Source organism: Clavelina lepadiformis, chromosome 5 (assembly GCF_947623445.1).
Source record: "Clavelina lepadiformis chromosome 5, kaClaLepa1.1, whole genome shotgun sequence".
In the NCBI taxonomy this organism is placed as follows: Eukaryota; Metazoa; Chordata; class Ascidiacea; order Aplousobranchia; family Clavelinidae; genus Clavelina; species Clavelina lepadiformis.
In genome coordinates this window covers 13,564,562-13,587,682 of record NC_135244.1, presented here as the reverse complement: position 1 = coordinate 13,587,682, position 23,121 = coordinate 13,564,562, and the positions used below count along the sequence as shown (strand labels likewise).

At 36.3% G+C, this 23,121-nt stretch overlaps 2 protein-coding genes across 2 annotated transcripts; both read right to left on the bottom strand.

The window, feature by feature from the left end:
• Nucleotides 1-2,812: 2,812 nt before the first annotated feature.
• On the bottom strand, nucleotides 2,813-7,013 carry LOC143460489 (uncharacterized). Its single transcript, XM_076957998.1, has 6 exons — nucleotides 6,492-7,013; nucleotides 4,805-4,924; nucleotides 4,376-4,568; nucleotides 4,006-4,188; nucleotides 3,588-3,698; nucleotides 2,813-3,498 (listed from the first exon to the last, which is right to left on the bottom strand). The coding sequence occupies exons 1-6, from the start codon at nucleotides 6,638-6,640 to the stop codon at nucleotides 3,274-3,276; spliced, it is 981 nt and encodes a 326-aa protein (XP_076814113.1). The 5' UTR covers nucleotides 6,641-7,013; the 3' UTR covers nucleotides 2,813-3,273.
• A 5,272-nt stretch (nucleotides 7,014-12,285) lies between these two features.
• LOC143458799 (uncharacterized) lies at nucleotides 12,286-17,910 on the bottom strand. The gene is made up of 2 exons (XM_076955670.1): nucleotides 16,777-17,910; nucleotides 12,286-13,902 (listed from the first exon to the last, which is right to left on the bottom strand). The coding sequence occupies exons 1-2, from the start codon at nucleotides 17,861-17,863 to the stop codon at nucleotides 13,091-13,093; spliced, it is 1,899 nt and encodes a 632-aa protein (XP_076811785.1). The 5' UTR covers nucleotides 17,864-17,910; the 3' UTR covers nucleotides 12,286-13,090.
• Nucleotides 17,911-23,121: the final 5,211 nt, after the last annotated feature.

Here is a 23,121-nt window from a genome sequence, read left to right as displayed (position 1 = left end):
TATTAACCTGTAGCCATACGTGGCTGTTTAATTGGCTCCATAAGGTAAGGTTGCGTATTCTTCTCTGTCGACACAGAAACCAAAAATAGTTATAACAAAATTCCAACTTGTACAATGAAGTAATTACGCACACAATGAAGTAATTAATAAAAGACGCACACAATGAAGTAATTAATAAAAGAATGCAGTAAGTACCTACTGTTTAATTAATGAAGACACGTGCGGTAGTCTCAGCAACAATGCGTAACTTAAAGGAACATGAAAAAGTGGCACTAAAATACTAGAAAACGTGGCGATGCTGCCACAATCCAACTTAAATGTTATAACCAGTGGTGGGATTCAAATATTTTATCATCCGGTTTTCTCACTAGTAGCATGCCATATTGACCCGGAGCCGATATACACATATGCCTATAGCCTACAATCCTACATACACTTGTTAACAGCCGGTTCATGGAGGTCATTAAAATTCCAAGAACCAGCTGAATCCCACCGCTAGTTATAACATAGTAAAATAAACCTTTGAAACTTAAACTAAAACTAGTAAACTCACCTTCTAATTCAAATTTAGAGTTAAAAATCCCTATAAAAAGTAAATAAAATCAACTTTTTGCGTACCCGTAACCATTCTCGTAACCAAATCGCCAAATTTGACTATTTCGGAGTGACTATATTATAAAAGTGGTCAAACTGCGGCTCGCCAACATGTTTTTTGTAGCTCTTCTAGCTGAAGTTATTTTATTTAAAACTTGCATTGTTTGCCGTATTTGTATTGACACTACTGATTTTGCGGCTCGCTGGTGTTTGTAAGTTAGTTTTCCATAATTGACTCTTTCATTGAAAAAGTTTACCCATCTTTGTTATATTACATCAAAACTAGGTCACGCAACCCGTTGTTAAAGATAGGCGATTGTAGGCCTACACCCAACGCAGCGCCACTTACCGAATGTTTAACTTGCCCCAAGCTGAGTGCATGATATCTCGGCATGAAATGTAAATTCTATTTGATAACAACGAAGGGCCGGGGCTACTCCTCATCTAAAATCCTGCTGAATTTAAAGAGTATGTGGTTATAAGTACCTAAGGTTTAGGACTTAATACGAAAGATACTGGAGATGTTTTTGATCAGCTCTCAGCGCTATCTAGAATGCATAGGATGTGTACCTAACCTAGTATAGCCTACAAATGCACAACCAACCCGAGTCCGATTTTGGAAACACAACTACGCTCACATTTCACCAACAAACTTTTGGTATCATTGAAGAAGATTTTTTTCGCTAGCAATGGCATTTATATTGGAAAGCACTTAACATAGCGTCATCTACCGAGTGTGGAAGTTACAAGTTACAACAAGTTTAAAGCGTAATATCTCGCCACGTGGTGTTGTAATTGATCACGGACAGAAGTCCTGGGACCTTTTTTTGTTTACATCCCTGTATGTTTTCGGACGTTTCAGTTAAGTTTCTTTTTCATAGTTTTAGTATCATATGGCTATATGCTATTATTTAGTCATAAAATACTGAAACTATGATAACTAATGATAGCATTTGTAAATTCAAACAAAGTTCTTAACGTAGCGACCATGCAATGGATTTTGTAACTTTCAGGATTTAGACTGTTATTGCTTATATCCTTACAAACATAACGAAGGTAGCGTAAGTCGTAAAATGCTTGATTAGTTTTTAGTAAGCATTGCTAAAGATGGATTTGCATTTTTTACTACATGGAAAAAAACGTAAAATAACTATGTAATAAATAATTAATAACCTTCGTTTCGAAATAACTTGAATTCACAAAAAAGTTAATGTTGATGCCATGCATATTGTGATAGTCGTGAGCCGACGGTCGCTCGCGTGTATGAGTCTTGAAAGAAAAAAGTTATGCTAGTTTGAAGCATATGGCTGTTGACTGGGGGCATTTGTCAAAGTCGCTCGAGCAAAGAAATTAATTGCGAAAGTTGTGTTTATCCATTTTCGTTTTATAACAAATTTAGTTTGTCAAGAGTTATCTCATATTATTTTGTGAGGTTTAAGTTTGCTTAATAACAGTGTTGTAATGACTAATCAAATATTTCGGTGACTTGACTTAAGGCACGTTATGCCGGGAAAAATAGAGTTTTAGATAATAAAAACAAATATTTTCTTTAAAAAAGGAAGTAGACTTTCCTAGTACTAATACGTGACTAAAATTAAGACAGCTATGGCAACCAATTTAAAACAACGCCTGGTCTGACCTCACATAAGTTTCCAAAGTTAAAAGGATTAACTTGAGTGTCAGTTTAAACCGACTCGCAACTCAAATAGGTTCGAGTAAAAAAATTATTTGTTTACAGCCCTTTCCCTTTCAATGTGACCTAACCCAACAATGCGATCAGGAAGCTTTTAAGTTTTAACAGCCGTTTGCTAGGGCAATCCACCGTAATGAAAAACAACACTGGCCTCTGATTGGTCTAACACACTTTTTTAAGCATTACCTAGGTCCCAGAACGTCCAACCAAATCAAGGAAATCGCAAAATTTTAGCATGTACGACAAACTTGCTTATTTCCATGATATCAATTTTGCAATAAATTCGTTTACTTTCACGTGACAGTTGTAGATCGGTTCAGGAAACTGTGTTATGCCCATATTTAACCAATTTCTTCAACCTACTACCAAATTTAAAATGGTTAACCAACCCAGAGCGAAATGGAATACTGTACTGATAGTTCGAGAGAGCATCCAACAAAATTAGTATTTCTTTTGAGAATGAAACATACACTAGGCATATTACATCTACCTATTACAAACATGTAACATAATACTGTATCTGTCTCAAAGTTACATAACATTATAATTGGCATTAAGCAAAACAGTTTCGGCACTTCGGATACGAAATCGGCCAAACGACTTATAACAATATTTTACAACATGTTTATGTGCAACTATAAATGAACTTCCATAAGCAAATGCATTCATAATTGTATAAAAGCAAGCGGTGCATTATCTGAACATTTATGTAAGTTCTGGAACACGTATCAATTGTGTATAGAGTAAACGTGATAATCACAATCTTAAATGTAGTATTAACATATTTCGAAACACGAAATTCACAAGCACAGTATAACCGAAATAAACATTTAGCAACGTTATCAAGCTTTACCAAAAAAATCGTTATGGTTACGTTTGCATATATTTTTGTGGTGAGAAACATTTGTGTATTAAAACATGGTAATTTTAAGACTGACAACGAATAAATAATTCTACAAACCTTCCACAGATTTAAAATTATTCTCCTAAGCGTATGTGTCATGAAATTGCGTTTGCAAGTACTCGCCAACAGTTAGCTGTTGCAACTGGTCATAAGTAAGGCCACGAAGCTTAGTATAATTTCCTGACAAATTATCATTGAACAATGTTCTTGATACAAGAAGATCTTCTGATGGGTGAACAAAGAATGCGACTGAACGACGAATGGTAAGTTTTTGGCTTTCCTCAGTTGGTGAAAGTATACGGTGAGGCTGCAAAAAATATAACATCTACAGTAAGTATGCAGGATTTAAGAAACATTTTAATCAAAGTACAAAACATTAAAATTCATTTTCCTAACAGTTGATCGGAGTCTTCCATTAGTCCAGTACTGAAGAAGATCCGCAACATTCAAAAGTATGGCATCTTTTATGGGCACCGCGTCAATGTAGGTTCCATCGCGCATCTTAATCTTTGATTAAAATGTTATCTTTTATAAAGAACTAATTATGATCTACTTACAATTTAAACCAAAAATATACATTCTATTGTTACAAATATACATTCTATTGTCCTTTGAAAAATTTATGGACTAACACTATATCATTGTTATGACAGGAAGTTACACATGACTACACGATGAGGGTAATCAATAGTATCACATCTTGTGTCATACCCAGACAGTAAATCATCACAAAATGTGAACAACAGAACTACAAACACAAGGTAGCAAAACAAGAATACCTAGCTTGGACAAAAAATACGGTTATGTTACCAACCTGCAGTCCTCCCACCATATCTTGAAAGAGTAAAGTCAAACTTCCATAGTCTGTGTGTTCTGCCAACCTTATCTGATCTTTTTCTAAGGGTTTCAGAATTGGTGGGTAGCGAAGACAACGCAAGGACGAACCATTGTTCGTTTCAAGCATGGATGAGTGTAATGTTGATAGAAGTGTAGGATTCTGAACACGATTTTGTTAAGGTTGTATATTGCAAACTCAAATAACAACATTTACATAAATAGAATAAATTTATATGCACAATAAGATGCATGATACTTCACTTTGACACTGATTAAATGTTTTTAACTGACGTACAGGTAACATTTTACTCCATAAAAAGTCATGAACAAAGCACTATTATTGCTACCTCTAGGTTAAGGCCAAATGACAATGCATCTAGCACTCTTAATGCTAATGCTTTGCATTTTTTCATGAAAGATTTGGCAGTTTTTGAAAATTCAGGTACGACATCATCAGGCCAAACAATATCTGGATTGTTAGTAGCTCCACATGTCATGTTAAACGATTCTTTGTAGTCACCAGGGTGTCCATCTACTAATCTAATAATCACGAAATTTTTTGCACTTTGTTAGAGGCTAAAAAGATGCATAAACACTGTTTAAGTTCTTGACATTTCTCTGAATGCAAATTGCAATGGTACATTTGCAACAAAATATAGTTTCAACACTTTTCATTCTCAAATTACATTTACCTATAACTGGTAACTGAGCACCAGAGAAAATGCAAAATAGTAATCTATACACTATTCACAGTTACATAAGAATTTATTGTTTACTTCTCTTTTCCAATGGCATCATATCCAAAGTTGTTAATTTTTCGAAAATATTTTGCTTTCACATCATCAGGCTGACTAAAGAATTCCTCTGTTACTTCATTTAACTCATCCACAGATGTACTGTTCATTTATTAAAATATCATCTATTCATTCACATTATTAAGTAGTTATAAATTTATACTGGCATTGATTAGGTGTAAAAAACTTAATGAACATAAATCTTTAAGTAAGTATTTATAAGTAAGATAACAGTAAACACTTAAATATATGTACTATACATTGTACACTAAATGAATCCTACCATATGAAAGATAACATAAACTAGCAGCAGTAACTTTAACAATTAAGCAATTTGCTGGTTTCCAAAGAAGTTAAACTATATATATATATATAATCCTATTTAATAGCCAGATTGGAATATTCGCTGTTTTGAGGGAGAAATTCCCGGCTCAACAAGATCATAAAATAACGATTAAATGCACAAATCATTCAGAAAAGCATGTCTGCACAACTTCGTTTATTTTGTGAAATAATTGTACAGGTAGTTTTTTCCTGGTCAATTGCGTTCACGCAAAGCAGTCCACAGATTTTTTTATCGAGACTGACTATTTCATCGTAAGTAGGTCACGCAGCCTGTTGTTAAAGATAGGTGGTTAGGTTTAGAGAAACGCCATGCAAAATGTCTATTTTAGCTATTTAAGGTCTTATTGGATTTAGATCAGGTTTAGGTTGCTATGTTATAACATTTAACTTAGATTAACAAGAAACGGTGAAAAATAACTTTTAACACACGATATTTTCCGGTGAAATAGTGGCAGCCTTTTTTCTCTCTCGCGTACTGAGCAAACTTTCCAATCTGGTTTACCACTTTTTACGCCTAGATGCCAGAGCTTCTCAAACACGGGATTGCAAATCATTGAACTTTTGAGGTATTGTGGTATTTTGGTTGGGTCACTCACTATATATCACTGTTCATGAGTTCATAATTGTTTTATATAATCATTTCATATCTTGGTTCACAACATGATTTGGTTCACAAACTTTGCTATATAATACTATAGATTACAACGTATACATATAAATAAAATCACTTGACACGTGTCTTCCTTGTTTATTACAAGTAAAAAACAAGCAATTATAAACAATGTTCTGCACCTTGCTAGTGTTTAGTCGTTTGCATAAGCAAAGAAAGATTTCCTAAAGGCTGCCACTAATTCAATGGAAAAAATCGTGCGATCAACAGTAATTTTCACAGTTTTTTGTTAACCTAACTTAAATTTTATAACATAGTTACTTAAATTTACTTCCTATAATTTGATTTTAACTACAATAAAACCTAAAACAGCTAAAATCAACTTTTTGCAAATTGTCTTCCCCCTAACTTAACCGCCTATCTTTAACAACAGGTTGCTTGACCTACTTATGGTGAAACAGTCACTCTCTTTCCTGAAGGCAAGCAAAACGTTTGTGTTAAGTTACTTACTTAGCCAAACATACATGTATGTTAAACTAATTTGCGGTAAGAAGATAGGTATGCGGAGGCAGAACATTTGTTGTGACAACAACGGTACGAGAAATCTTAATTTCTAATCATAAAATATCATTCCAACAGTCAAACCTGTCTTCATTATTGTAACTTGTCGTATAGGTCTAATACCTAGACACTTTTCGATCAAAATAGTCTTACCTGCTTATTCCAGTATTTTTTAAATACACGAAGCCATAGTCCATAAATGCTTCGTACGTTTTGTCTCCAACTGCTTTCAAGTCAACATCTGCAACAAGGCTATGGTGAATTCCACATGGCTCAAAATCCACGATTGGAATGCTTGGCATTTTTTTGGCAATCAACAATCTCAAATGAAAATGTCCACTTAAGCCAGTAACAGTTACAAGAGTTAAGCCAGTAAGAGTTACAAAGATAAAACTGCGGAAGTAAACACGGAACAACACCGATACTGAAGAAAGTGTTTACGGAACTAAACCAGTAGGCCTACCACCAATACTGGGTTTAGAAATCTATGAGGTGAAACTGCAATCTCGCTTTGCGTTAGCCACATTAATTCATATCCTTCGATTTTATTTGCCTACTACTACCAGTTTACCACCAAAGTCTTTATATTAACCCTTTCTATGGGATTTCTATGAGGAACCCCTAGCTTTAAACTATGTTACCTAACTAATTTATTATGTACATTATATAATACATGGTGTATGTATAGATATCTTATGTATATCTATAGTTATACATAGGATGTCTATGGGTGTATGACTACAAAGCATAGACATCGGAAAGATATACACTTAAACAATACAAACACTACATTTATAATTCCGCTTTATTCTACTTATGTTCATACTTCCATTGTCTATGATTTCGGTTTATTGTTTTTCTTCGACTCACAAAAGGGGAATTCCCTGTTAGCAATTCGAAGTTAGAAAAAATATATGTAGCTGGTAATTTGGGCTGTAGTAGAAGCAGCCAGAAGTCGTAAAAAACTACGCAGCAACTACCTGGCTTTCTGCCGGTTTAAAACACCCAGTTAACACTGCAGGTAGGTTAGTGTTATTGCATTGATATTGGATGACTTAACTACATGCTACTGCAACAGGATCTTCACTTGTAGGCTTGAATGGTTTTAAAGATGCAAAAGACTGAGTTAGTGCACGTAATAGAGGCCCAGGGCTTAAAGGTGTGCCCAAACAGGGTGGGCAGGGTTTATTCTGAACTGGGTTAGCTTGCAAGGAAAAAAACCTTTAAGAAATTAACATTATAAACTGCGAATATACGGTAACTTATGCAAAAGCTTTCGTTAGGTTAGCCACACCCCCTCACCTTTGTTTGAAATAAAGTTAGCCGGAAGAAATAAGCCTTTAGGTCTAGGTACATTTTGAATGTGAGAGCGTGAGTAGTGTTTTGTGATTGCATATATACTTAAATTTTGCTGTACGTTGCAGTTTCATTACTCAAGCGCAATATAAAACTTTGTCATAGTTCCAGCAGCGAATAGACCTTTTCCGAGTTACGCCGCCAGCTTGTTCTGGGTGACAAGATTTTTTCTATCACCCATACTAAGCAACAGAATTTTTCGACCCACTTTCATTCTTTTTTAAATTGCAAGCGTTCTGGGCATCGGCTTGTAATAATTCTGATCAGGTGGGTAGCGTATGAATTTTTTACACAGTAAAGAAACAAACTGGAAAAAGGTTGTCTAGTGTTTACTGTATTTTACAGTGCTTTGAATCCTACGCATTGGTTTTGTTAGACATGAGGTCACGTTACGTGGCCAGCATGGCATGAGACGGAAAATTTTTCGTGATATCTGCGGCGCGTTACTCATGCAATTTTGCCTTGCATTTCAAGCAAAGGTTAAAACAATAGACTAGCAGTAAATAGGAAATTAATTTCTGTGTTTACACGCGCTGCAGATAACACGCGAACTTTTACGCATTTCACGTCACATGTTTCGCTGAAGTCACGTATCTATAGGTCATACGGAACAAGTCCAGTGCGCAGGATTCAAACCGCTGTAAAATATGAACTTGGCAACATATTTTCAACAATTTTTTCTTTATCGCGTAAAGAAATTCATATGCTATTTACTTGTCCAAAATTGTTACGGTCCGTTACCAAAAATGCTTGCAATTTAAAAAGGAATCAAAGTAGGTCGAAAATTTCCGTTGTTAAATATAGGCGATCGAAAACACCTTGCTACTCAGACAGTAACTAGGAAAAGATCGACTCCTGTCAACATTTTTAATTCATTTATTTGAACACGAGAAAAATATAAGGTTTGAAAGTGCCTAACTAAGCCGCAGCCCTTCCATTTATAAAACTCACGAGCTACCTCTGGGTATAAGCCTTACTTGAAAATTTTCAAATTGTTGTAACCTTCCCTATTCGTTTCAGAAAAATTTAAGCATGATCTTCAACAAAAAACAAGCCCTTTTTTGAGTTTGTTAAAACGAATTAATTGACGCACAGGTCTATTGCTTAATAAATGCCAAAGATTACCGATCACAGTGAATAAAATCTCTATCTCATCGAAACACATTAATGCTGCAAAATCCTGATATATTTAAAAGCGCATACATCAGTCGTATTTACATATTAACCAATAGGTATCATTCAATACGCTCACTTTTGCAAACAGGCCATATAGTAAGTTGAAGGATCCTTCCCTGTCTAATTTATGTGTGATAAACTCATGTGTGTCCGGCTGCCATATTTTCTCAAAAGAGAATACATTCCGCCGCCAAACGCTTGCTAAATTGAATGTCTGAAAACGTGTTATTTTTTAGAACCAAAATCGTAACAGGTCATCAAACTAAAGTCACAAGTCCAGTTAAGTCATTTACATTTTAACACTCAACTATAAAGTCAAGGAAAAATTGCATTTGCAGCAAGACCTGTTATACAACAAGTACCGCGATGCCGAGAAATACTTTTTTGAACTTTTTTGAACCGTCACCGTCGGTGAATTTTTTGCCAAGGACCGGTACCGTTATTACGACGGCACTTTTTTAGTACGTACAATGTATTACCACTAACCAACTCTGATGATAACCAGAAGTATAAAAAATAACAGCCGGATCAGACGTCGTCTGGATCTACAAGGTTTGCCGTGCTCCACGAGCTCGGGAATCATGGTGAAAAACAAAGTGGGTTATTGACTTAAAACAACGGAGGAAGTCGTTACAAAAAACGACATCCAAGTCATGCTATGGTACCTGTTAGCAAATCCATCATAACGCGCCTACAAACAAAGAGTGCACTCCTTGTGGAAAGAAGCGCATCCAAATTGCAACATCATGTTACCAATACCGGAAGATCATAAAAGAATTATTGAAAAATATTACTTCTTAACTGTTACTGATATTAGAGCTATCGGGGACAAGCAGAAAAGTTTGCTACTATACTGATCTCTACCCAGTACTGTACAACGCAGGCAGCAGCATCTGTTGCAGAGACAAAGCAGGTGTAGGCAATATGAAGTTGACAAAGTATTGGAAGTACTCCGACGTTATTAGTATTGGTGTACTCCGACGAGAAGTGGAAGAAAATCATATCCCGCTGCAACACCATATATAGACCTACAAACTTCACCACTAAAGAGGCCAACCATGCACCTCTTTACGCCAGCGAGTGTACAAAGTTATTAAGACAAAATCAAAACTAGCAATCTTGGTGAAAAGAACCGGCTGATATACGCAGTGGAGAACCTCCATTATAGCAACATCAGCTGAAAAAATTACCATAATATTTCGGGAGGAAATCAGCCAACTGACACTCGACAGCAGAGAAAAACAAACTGCCATGAAAACCTTATAACTTACATGAAAAATACTGGCAATGTCAACAAACTATAGACACCTGAATATAAAATCAAAGTAAAGAAATACTGTACAAAGTCAAAGCTATCGAGATATAAAGCGCGGGTACAACAGCGTCACCTGACCTCACTTTTCTCGCAAAAGCCCGGTAAATATAACATGAATTCCGACAGATGAGCAACACTTTAACAGAAGTATTGAAGCCATACGCCTTTACGAAACAGTCAAGTTCTGGACGTTTCTGTGGGACAAAGAATAAAACTGCAAATTGCAAAGTGTCATGATTGAGATGTTTAAAGAGGTCAACATAAATCCCGAAAATACAGCCAACCAATGAAATAAAAACTGAAGACATCCACTGGAGGGCAGCAAAGGTGTTAAAGTGGAAAGCACATATAATCTTCGAACGATGCATGAAAGAAACTGCACAGCAGATGCGAACTTTGATCAAGATGTCAAATGAAATTCTCAGCTGATTCACCAATTGCAGAACAATGAACCATAACTTTTGTACGAAAGTATTTGCTTTAGTAGTTTTCTGTTTAGAATATTCATATAAGAGATTAATTTCTGTTCTGGCACATTTCAACTTTTTATTTCTTGTTTAGTATTATCAAATTTGACAAATTTTTTTTCTAAATTAATGCTGTTTGTTTATTTATTCATTTTTTTGGATATTTTCAATTTACCAAATTTCAGTGTAATTGTGTTCAACACTTTTTATCCTGTTTCGAAAATTCCAATTTGTTCAAATATGTATTGGGATTGGACAGCGCCCCATCACAGCTTCGTACACTTTGTTCCAAAATTACCAAGTTAGTTTAACATGTATACGTCGACTCGTTGAGCCTTGGTACCAATTGCACTTTGAGAAAAGAAATGTTTTAAATAAAAATCTGCATTTTCAAATAGCAGCAAGCAATTAAAAACGACCACACACATTCTACAAAATGCACCTCTTTACATACGATAGCGACAGGGTGTCGTTAGTGGTCAGTCATGAGAATTCGGCAAAACCACAAAAAGGCTGTAATCTACAAGCATGGTGAAAAACGTATAGGAGCTTGAGGTGAGTTGAATCGAATTAACAAACACAATATGCGGCTTGTTATTTCTAGGGACAAATATGTTTATGCACAAAAACGTCAATAAAAACTTGCCACCTACATTTGACAACCTAAAAACTAATAAAAGTTTAAATTCAAATGGCGCAAAGAGGCACAATAAACTATGTTTACCGTTGTGCAGTCATACTTAGCAAGCAGTAAATCTTTGGGGCCAAACTTTGGAATGTTCTGCCAGAACTAACGAGACCAATAAGAGATTATCATAAATTTGCTTCTATTTTAAAAAGGTACCAACCACTGTGATCACAAACCCAATTCTATTCAGCGTTTATTTGTATCCTACTTGACTTGTTTTGTTAATATCTGATAAAAAATCAATAAAGAAGAAAATTTTTTCGAACATAGACTGCCGCGTTTTTGTTTTTATTTTCTCAGTTTTCAGTCATTAGGACTTTATAAGACACTTTGAAAAAAGTCTATATACAAGATACTGTATATATGCTTCTTTATAAGCTGGCACGTCTAAGCCTACTTTAATTTCAATAACGTGTTCAATTCATTCGTATGGAAGTTAGGTGTTAGTTAGCTTGGTTTTGAATACGGCCCATTGCTTATTATACAGTATGCTCTACATGCCGAAAAGCCTTGAAGATGGGCAATGCGCTAAAAAAAGAAATTTAGGTAACGCATAATATCGTCACAAGCAATTAAAGGATATAGTCTTAAGTGTGAGGTGTAATTTAGGCCCATTTCCGACAACTCAAGTATAGAATGTAGTTTTACACTGTAAGCCTACAGTATTAATAAAAGTATTATTTAATTCGATTGACCTCCACATGGATTTCGACAAAATCAAAACCTGACTTTTACTTTAAATAAAGATACTATAAATTTGTTTTATCTGCCCATCAGTTTTTTACTGTTGGCAACCATTCAATTTATTTCTTGCACACAAGAATTGAGCTTGTGCTGTATGATTAAGCAAATCACAAAACCTGCACAAATAACACTGTATAGAATTTAAAGAAATCAATGTTAATTTACCTATTTAACCAAGCCGAAGTCATATTTGGATCTTGCTTTTGCTTTTTAACATGCTTTATTGCAAACTGTTCAGCAATAACCAGCAGCATCACGTCATGCAGCCGACAAAAATTGCACAACGTCCTAAAATATTAATTTCGAGACAGAATATATACCACATAAATAACAATCCATGCAAAAATAGTGTGAGTTTTTATCATAGAAAGTCTTCGTATCCACAGCCGAAACGGTAAGGCGTCAAGAAATATTGAGGTAAAATACACAGTATTATGATTTGGCAAGTTGGATGTAGAGTACTATCTTTATAGATGATACGACTGTTATTTGCAGGTAAAATAATTATCCTGTATGACCTTTCACAAGGCAACATAAGAACAACACTCTTTATGATGGTGGCGATGTTATCAATAACAGATTTATGTATTACGAGCAGGCATAGTGCACACTGCACATTGTCTTGCTGCTTAGGAGATAAAGAAACCTAAAACATTATTTGCAATATTTGCGCTTGACACATCTAAAATAACGTTTATAGAATCAGGAAGTTTGCGCCATAGTTATATAAGAGATATTGCTAAGAGTAATGATAGAATTGTACGCCATATCTTACAGTGCTGATTAAAATTATAAAGCGGCAGTGGGTTTTATACAAGATGATCCGATAGATCTATTTTTAAAAGCACACATGTAATTGTCGACAGCAATTTCGGCCAATGTATGGATTGTCTTGTCTTTAGTAGGCACACTGTATCAGTCAAACAAGTGCAAAAACAATTCATGCTTCTATAATGCGTATTCAAAAATAATAAAATATAAAAAAGTCGCTGCAATGCTAGTGCTCTTATGTGCACAGTCCAAATTTGTAAATGTAATCCGTAGGGTTCGGGTGGTGAAAGTTATTTTGTCCTACTTGTGAAGGGGCAATCGGAGGAGACCCGAATGATGTAGGGGCCGAACCAACCGAACCTACCGAACCTGGATGTTGGGGGTGCATTGTGGGGCCGGGGTAGCTATTCATGCTTACCCCTGTCGGGTTTCCAGCCATTCCTGCAGCAGACAAACCATTGTAAGTAGCAGAAGCTGCATTTCCGTAAGCAGCTGCTGCACCGGCAACCGCGACGGCTGCAGCAGCCGCACTTGGACCATAGGAGTTAGTGTTATGAGAGTAAGTATTGTAGCCGCACGAATTATAAGAATTTGGATAATTGTGATAGGGTGTAACAGTAACGTTGTAAGGGGCGGAATAAGGCGCGTTAGGATTTTGTGCCCCTGCAGGTGCCCCGCTCAGGCAAGGTTTCCCATCACGTACAAGTACGGGGACAGTAACTCGTCTTGGTGGTCCAATACTGGCCAGTTCGAGGGTTTTGTCTTGTCTCATACGCTTACATTTGTACCGTCTGTTTTGAAACCAAATCTTGACTTGAGTCGAAGTGAGCTTTAGAAGTTGTGCTAGGTGTTCTCTTTCTGGTGCTGACAGATAACGTTGTTGTTTGAAGCGTCTCTCGAGTTCAAAAACTTGTGCTTGTGAAAATAAAACCCTTGGTTTTCGTCGTGATCTGTGTCGCGATTTGAGGCTGTCTTCAGGGTTTTTCTTCTTGTTATCTCCATCTGGACTTGCGCTGCAGTTGCTCAAATTATCTGACTTTTCAGAGTCTGCAAAAAAGCAGACCTTGTATTATAACAATAGAAAATAAATTTGTTTGATTAAATCTTGTACAAAGCTACACTATTAAATAAACGTTTGCTATCGTGCATAATAGGTTTTACAAATCCTTATTTTTGTCCAACGCTTCAGTACTCCGAGACGTTTTCACAAAAGCGGCGGGACTGGCGCCGGTGTGACGTGATTTGATCATGACAAGACCAGCGTGGACACAATCGATCATTTGTTGGCAACAAAATCCCCGATCACGCATCGACAAGCGTGTAACATGTGTTTTTTAATACTTCTATCTCGTCGTTTGTTTGTTTTAATAAACAACATTACAACAGAGTTCGCGTCTGCGGTTGCTATTATGAAGTGACTCTGGGTTGGTTATAGACCAATGGCTTTTTATTGCAAGGCAAAATGGAAAAAAACAATTTACAGCCTTTCCATCATAAAACAGAGAAACGGCTTCCATTATAGAAAAACCAGAGGTAAAGCTATCAAAATGGCGACCTGTAGTTGCAGTGGTGTCGTGTTATTATGGTTTTCGCTTGCTGGCACGAAACAGCTGGCATGGCCTTAGTCGAATGTGATAATTAGCGTATTTTCTTCTGGTATCCTTTGTCACGACGCTATGCAGACAGATAATCGTACACTCCACTATACCTATATTTAGTTAAGTAGATTACAATGGCTCCGTGGACCGGCCGCCATTTATTATGCGTGCCATAAAACCCTAGTTAATTATGACTAAGGCGGACCGACAGCATTTTAATCTATACTAATCCAATATTACTAATTTCATACAAATTATAGAGACAAAGAAAAATATTTGTATCGTTTCATACCAACGATATTAATTCTATTACGGAAAAATACCATAACGCCGACAGTACCATGTATGATATTATGCGAATATTAATCGAGCATTACAGAAATAATTTCTACTTTTTAAACTTGAGTGTCTTTCTTTAACTTTATTAAGTTTCTGAAATTTCAATCAAGGTACATAGGGACCAAGTATTATTGCATGACAATGTACGGCAAAGCTTTACATTCACCCTTGCCTTGTATGAACAAGTTGTTCATAAATGATAGTTTTTGCCTTATTCTATAATGCTTAATGAAAGCTAATTTCGAAGAATTTCCCAGGTGATTAAGATAATCAATTATTTTGAATTTCAAAAAATATGGGCCCGATTTCGACATTCTGTTGCCAAAAATTATTTTGATTTCTGTCTAGTCCGCTCGGCGAGGACGTCGAAATAGGCCAGAATGTAATTGCAAGAAAAATGTTCTTGCGAAAACGGCATTTATCAGCGCTGTTTGTATATAAAACTAAACAGGCGAGTGTATAATCACCAAATAGATGACCTATAAAGTTTACATAAACGCATGAATAAGCTCAAAAATTATAGAACGAATGCACATCGTTTGCATTTTAAAAGAAAATTAAATTTCCAAAACTTGTTAAGTCTTCAAACGGTAAACTTTGACATTCTTTCTGAAACGTCCTATACATAAAAAGCTCATTGATGTGCGAATAAAACTTTCACGTATAATAATTTTCAAAACTTATTACAAAAGTTTTAAACAAATAGAATTTTGACAACATAATTTCAAATAAATTTTTCTTATTTGGTATATTTCTGAAAGTGCTAATTACGCGGTGTTTTCCAAACTGACAATGATCTCAGCGTTAATGCCTTAAACGTGACATGGACTTGGCTCAGATGACTCGCAGCTATCTCATCAGGCATACCAATGGTCGGCCAGCCCTCTTCGTAACCGGTCATTTTAGATGACAGAGAGTTGGTGAAAAGCAAAATAACAAGAGCAATTAAGTGAACGGCGAAAATTTTAAATAACTCACGTCGTGACGAAGCCTCACATAGGTCTTTGCTTCAGAATTTGACAAGTACTGATATATTGCAAAAACTAGCTATTAACATTAGGCTAAACACGGTCGTTTGGGTCGAGATTTAAACAAATGATATTCTTAAATGTGGCAACTCGCTCATATATTGCTACGTCACTATGATCGAAATTTGAAGTATTTCACCCAATCCATTAAACCATTAAATTATAATTGCTTTTGACATCTAATAAGTGATGTTATAAGTTATCAATTTTATAACAGTTATCGCTAATCGTTCTTTATTTAGGATTTTTTAGAAACTGCCAATCATTCTCGTTGACAAAATTAATGCGATTAGAATTTAATAAACAACTTTGTACCTTTGTTGTTAGTTGTTACTTAAGCGGATTTTGGCAGATTTTCTCCAACAGAAATTATTTTGATTTTGATTTTCCTGTGAAGTATATACTGGCCTACGAAAATTAACAAATAGAGCAACACCAGCAAGCAATGGCGCGGAATCCCGAGTAAATTTACGGTCGCCAAGATGTCGCGACCAAAGGCCGAGTCAACACAAAGATTAGAATTAATTGTGTCTATTTGTCTTGTCTTTTGTTAACGATCGATAATAACTTGTTATAGTTTGTTTGCTAACGTGTGCGATCCCCATGACTGACAAAGGATCTGTAGAGAAGTGTCGGCGTTTCCGATCCTAAGGAAAAGCGTCGAATACCGGCTAATTTGTTAAGAAGTGTGTTATTGTTTCGCTTTACTACAAATCTCTTGTTTCTATTAAAGAAACACGGTTTCGAAGCGACAGTGTTTTGTTTCTTGCATCACGACTGGCAGCGATAGGGCGGGTGGCGCCACTAAACGAAGTTCTGTCTGCAAGCCACAATGCATTGGCCCGTGACACAAATACGAATATAAACAAATAAATTGACAAAACCTATAAGTTCTGCCGGTCGATTTTTAATAATAATCAGCAATTTTCCTATAATAATTTTAAATCTTATTTTACCTGTAATTTGGGTGATGGATTCATCTGGGTGGCTTTCTCCCGTTCCACAAGAAAGTTGAGGAGAATCACGAATATCAGTGGAAACATCAACACTGGAACGATGATGAGATTCTGAATCAACCGGAGAGTGCATAACTGGTGATGCAATATCGATCATGCTGCCTCGGCCGTTTCTTTCGTCGTAAACTTGAACTTTATCGGACATTTCATCAAAGTTGTGAATCCCTGCTCCTATCCTGCTCTTTGATTCAGCAATTTCAGCCATCGCACGTGAATATGGAGGCTGACTTCGCCTTGGACTATAGGAAAAATCGTCCATGTGCCCGGCCGCAGAAACTGAACCGTAGAGGTTAGCAGAGTTTTCGTGCTGGGGAACTGAAGAGTTGATATTCACGTCGTTGGTCTGGTTGCTGACTTCCGTATTTTTATACGGAGGCTGGGGAAATTGAAGCCTACCACTTCCCGTAGAAGATGGGGTGTCATAAACAGCAGCGTTTTGCCTGTTGTAAGCAGCTGGGTTGTAGCATCCATTAGGAGCGTAATACTCGTTGCAAGGCGGGACATCGTACGCATGCTCGTGGAAGCCCTGAGAAAATCCAATCAAAGCATTGGCAGCATTAGACGTTTCCCGACTCAAAGAATTATCCATCGAACTTTTAAGGTATTTTTCGTTGATGATTTCTTTCCCACTTGAGTAAGTGCTGTGAGTTGATAAGTGCGTCGCCATATTGTTAAACATCACCGAGGCAGGTTCCTTGCTACCGTCGACGTTTGCGTTACCCGTGGAGTTTTTCTTGGATTCTGTGGATGTGAAAGCTACTGCTGAAGTCTTATTGCTGACCGCTTCTTGACCATTCAGCATATTGTCAGCTGACGCGACGTTGTGAGGAATTCCATTTCCTTTGTTTGGATCTGAGTAGGCTGGAGCTGAAATCGAGTTGCAGTAACTTAGTGCTGACTGTGACTCAGTTTTACAGTTTGTTTTAGAATGACAAGTTATTTGGTGGCCCTCCAGTTTAAGAATGTCTTTCACAGAGAACGGCGTAGATCCAACCGGACCTGAAATCATTATTTCGTCAACTGACATCACAGCAGTTTGCCACAGCTTGTTTGTACAGTGAATTCCTTTCTTATATGTCTGAAGAAAATAAATGTTATATGTTACGAAGCAAACAAATTTACTAAAACTTTAGGCTTTTCATTGTGAGCTAATATTTAGCAAGTTTCGCATGTTATGTAAATTTACGAAATTATTTATCAGAAAACAGCATAAATTCAATTTTTCACAAACTAATTATGTTTTTTCTTTTATGCTGTCCTTGTCCTCATTCCAGTGGATTTACATCAAGTAAATTTGTCACAATGTTAACTCCTGCATGTCTGCCACAAAACTTTGCAAATTACTACATATGTACGCAGAACAATTTAACATCTTTCTGCTCGGTAGAAGGTTTTACGCATGCAACACAAAATCACTTTAGAATGACCCTATTTCTGCGTTTAGTTTGTTTATCTGGTCCAGTTAAAGATACCCTATGTTTAGACATCGTGGCCAGGCGCAAACTATCTGTCAGAGGTTCTGGTTTATGTTATGGTGACCATTCTTGGTGACTAATTGCAACTTGTTGGCGAAAACTGAGCCAATTTGAAATGCTAATGTGTTCTGTGATCACTGTGCGTCACTGTCACTCTCTGTATCGGAAACGCACCCTTTCTTGAGTTGATAAAACTCCGCCAATTGCGTACCCAACTGATAGGAGCGCACACGTTCCTTCATGCATTTAGACCTAAGTGAAACTTGTCAGAGTTCACTTAACCTTCAAGAGGCCGTGGCAGCATCTTGTCAGTTCATCTAAACTAAGCAGTACTTTCGTTTGTTCCCTTTTCTTTAACCGCAAACTTGACCTGCTCTTTAGTAATACTTGAACATAACCTTAAAACCAAAACTGGGTTAACTGTTCTGATTGGAAAATTTTAAGCTATTGAACACTTAAGTACGATATGTATATTTTTGTTTACTTTACCTTTGAGACATAATATATCTTTGCCCATGATGCTGGGAAAAGGTAGCTATGTCGCGCACAACCCAACCGTACAAATTAATTGAGCCATTGCGAGTAGCTGGCTAAAAGTTTTGTTAAGATGTGGTCAACGCTCTTTTTTCTACGCTTTTGGCTGGCGTCACTCATTACTGCAATAAAGAAAACAAACGTAATTACTGGCCTCCTACGGTTTCTTCGTCGCTTTTTTCGGCAATGTTATTCCAGTAAACAACAACAAGTGACCAGGACTGTTCGTATGATCAGCAATTAATGTGTTCCAGAGAAATACGACATCGTGCGTCATGAAAAACCTTAAATTTACGTATTTTTAACCAGCCAGTAACAAGTCGATTTGATGACACATTCAAGAAAATCATCATTTTTTGAAGCAAGGTAAACTTTCATTTTCTCAGGTTTTTCGTCTCACCTATAAAATGGCATGTTTTTATGTGGCGTCCAGCAAGAAATTAAAATGTATAGAAGGTATTGGCGACGATTTTAAAATGACAACGCGTTAATACAGTATTAAAAAAAAGTTAAATTTTCGACAGTCAAAGAAGCCGTGGAATACTCTTGTGGAATAAAACACCTTAAAATAATTTAGAAATGTTTTTATATTTTAATGATTAGGACAAAAAAGCTTAGGGATGTAATTTTAACTCTTACCGGAAAACCGTGACGAATTAAAATTTTTTATCCCGCTGTACGATATAGATTACAAGGAAGATGGGGTGATGGGTTAGGGTCGGGTGTGAAATTACAACTTGTATAAACGAACAAGGGTTTGAAGTGGTGCTTCGAGTGCCACGCTATTGTCTTGTCGGCGTGTGACAGCGCCAGGGTCTACCCAACCTGTCTTTTGGGTGTAGTTTAAATGTTGTTGAACAAAGGGGCCCATCTTATTGTGTATTTAAACGAATGACGTAGGCGCGTTGATGGGAAAGCTACTGGAGATTTTTGTATCCTTTAAGCGACTCCCTTTACCCCAATGGCAAACGCATGCCAGTACTTATGTTACTATGATAGCGTCAATTTTTCAGCGAAATCTTTCTCCTTTCGAAAACTTAAACACTGGCGCCGAAAAAATAACGCTTTGCTTTCTACGATGCGCTAAAATCCTCGCAAGCAGTGGAAAAAATCAATAAAATACTTTTTGAAACCTTAGAATGAACAAAACCTAAAGCTAGCCGCTACATTTAAACATGAATTTACCTCAACTGGGCTTTACAGAAATGGAAGAAAAAATGCGATGTTTTAAGCCATCGATACAATAAAACAATTTAACATTGTTAAAAAAATGCTTATAGCTTATTAATATTAATAATAGAATCAGAAAAGTTTTGGTTTGTTGGTAATCTCTTTGACTGAAAAGACATGACAGATGACTGAAGATATAGACGGAAATGGGAGAAATTGTTGCGTGCCAGACACATCAGTTGATCGACCCCAACGATCGCTAAAGTCTTTTGTATGTGAAAAAGCTGTTGATTAAATCTATGTTGTATAACGGATGAAGTAAACTGACTTGTCATCGTCCATTACTTGGTGTCATTTTAGATCAGGGTAGGACAATATGGAAAACATGACAAATATCAAATAAATATAGCATTGTTCTCGACAATGTTGAGAATGAAAAGAAATCGTTTTGATTTTAACATTAGTCGGATCCAGAAGTAATCCGGCAAAATAAACCCAAGTGGATTTAAGGTTCCCTTCATATTATTATAACATTGGACATGAATTCATTTTGCTTTATTTCACTTTTTGTAAATACAGCTTTTTATTAAATGCATAGCAAACGTATCTTTATTACAAATATTTAAGCTTTTGTATATACAGTAGGTTGTTTGCCCTGTCATTTATCAACTATCCTAAATACGGACTTGTTTGTATGAAATAAGGCATTATTGGCTTTATAGAGAATCTTTTACAACATAATTTTCTAATTACTGGAATAATGAGTTAATGACTTTCTTATACAGGTATGTCGTGCGAGCAATTACGAAACTTATTATAGGCTCGGAGTGAAAGCAATAACATTCCATCTTACTCGAGTCATTATTCCATTCCATTCCATTATTCATATCCAGCTGGGAGCAGCGAATTACTTTGTTTAATATAAATGTAGATATATTCTCTCCGTCGGTTTTAAGTTTAACCTACGAAATGTTTGCAAACATGTTTTATCTGGTAATCTGGCAATTTGTTTACTTATGTATTTCCAGTAAAATTTGATTATTTTGGGTAAAACGAGTTCAGTCGCTGCCGCATTTGACTCCTTTAATTATGTTTATGCTTACGCAGAATGGTGTATGAACGCGGCGGCAGTGGCAAGCACATTTTGCGGAGGACACGTTTTTTCTTTCCCGTGGGAAGGTGGGCTAATTCCAGACTTAAAGGCGCGCGCTGGATTCAATAGCAAATAAGTTTAAATAACTGTTGTGATTGTCCAATTGCTAGAATAACGTTGGGGGAGAAGACAAAACCATAGTAACAAATGCCATCTGTTTGATGATGGAATCTGTGGAATAATATGATATTTTCTTTCATGGTTTTAGATGAACTTGATATGCGGCCCAAGAGTTATTGAATGCGCAAGCTTTTTTCCAGCAGGTAGCTCAGCTATGAAATGATTTCACAAGAGATAGGATATACGGATGCGTTCTCTTGCGTTACCCAAGTTTTGTCAACATTTTAGATCTCTGAGAAAGGAACAGTTGCAGCATTTAATTCCGTTTGTCTAAGGATTATATCACTCTGAATGGTAGCCTAAATGTTTTTATAATGTCATCGATTTCGTTATGCGAGAGCAAAAGTTTGACATTTTATGGAAAGCCATTCCGTTTCGGCATTCTGCGTTAAATCACTCACGTCTCTAATCGTATCATTTGTTTAGCTCCGGATTACACTCAGATTGTATATTGTATACGACGTGTGTGGCAAACGTCACAGAACTCGAAAATATTAAAATGTTCTTGACTAAAGCCCGCATGTAATTTCTCTGTCCATTTCTATTTAACAAGCAATACGTAATTATCCGCGTAATTGGCAATTGTCATTCAGCAAATCTCATACTTTAATCGAACCTTGGAGTTCACTTGCTCTAATAGCGGCCTTTCAGCACCAGCTAATTTAACAGCGGTAAGACGACTGCGGATTGTGCTGGAATGGATATGCAAAACAAATTTATCATTTTAAAAAGTCGACCGCAATTGGTGTCAGTCACTGATTTCTCCAGTAATCTTCTCAAGAACACGGCATTAATTTTCAGTACCTGAGTAGCCACGACCTCTGGACTATTACAGCATTGTACGAGACAACTGACAGACAGAACAACCGCAGAAGGTGGGGCGCTATTCGTTGTGGGTGAATGCCGACCAAGCTTAAGACATATGGTTACTTTGTCAGCATGTTTTAATTTGGAATTCTTCTCAAAACATTTGAATCATATTATGAATTAAACGCAAATAATGCATCTATCTCACATGTTATCAAAGTCGCAGGTTTACATTTGCAGCAATAAACTATCAGATTTCGTGGAAGGTCTTGGAAAAGTTAATTCTATGTGGAATTAATCATAAATGGAAAAAACGGATGTTGCTGTGAAAAAATTACTGGAAATTGTAAACGATAAAGTATGGCGACTATGGACTAATTAACTCTAGCAAAGCCGCAGAAAAAGGCTTAATTTTCCTGTTGGACATTTCGAAGATGCGGTTTCAGAAATTAGCAAACTTTAGCAGATTTACTCACCTGTAAACAATTTAAATTGGCACTTTTTCCGTGTGCGCGCAAGACTGGTATAATTGCACGACGGTGTGAAACGAAAATAGAAGAAATCGAATTACTTCAATCGTCTCCCAACAATTTCATAACGAAGTTGCCCACTGAAGCACGCTACGAATTAAAATTTTTCATAAAAAGAACAACGTTTCAGCAGGTTACACACAAGCCGGTAATTCAGCGAGATTCGCCATTAATAAGTTGTCTATTTACAATGGTTTGTAATCGTAAATGACATTTGATTTTGATATTTTTAAACCCCGTAAATCGTACAAGCTTATGGAACATGTAAACAAATGTCACTTTATCCACTCGATTAGTTGAAAGGAGGTTGCTTGCATAATTGATGTGATATTTCTCACTGGTATTTACCAAATATGCAGATCATAATGACGACGCTTAGCCTGTGTCAGCATATTTCAATAAATCGCTTGAACGTAAACAAGAAGACATATATCTTTATTTCATCATTTGCACTAATCATGATACCTAATTAATTTAAATTTTCTGAGACAGAGAC

Excerpts from the sequence above, each read along its gene's own strand:
- LOC143458799 (XM_076955670.1), bottom strand. The coding sequence starts at position 17,863 with ATGTCAGTTGACGAAATAATGATTTCAGGTCCGGTTGGATCTACGCCG. Across the intron at positions 13,903-16,776 it reads ATCCATCACCCAAATTACAG|ACTCTGAAAAGTCAGATAAT; the intron begins GTAAAATAAGAT and ends GCTTTTTTGCAG.
- LOC143460489 (XM_076957998.1), bottom strand. The coding sequence starts at position 6,640 with ATGCCAAGCATTCCAATCGTGGATTTTGAGCCATGTGGAATTCACCAT. Across the intron at positions 4,569-4,804 it reads GATGCCATTGGAAAAGAGAA|ATTAGTAGATGGACACCCTG; the intron begins GTAAACAATAAA and ends CGTGATTATTAG. Across the intron at positions 4,189-4,375 it reads CATTTGGCCTTAACCTAGAG|AATCCTACACTTCTATCAAC; the intron begins GTAGCAATAATA and ends AATCGTGTTCAG.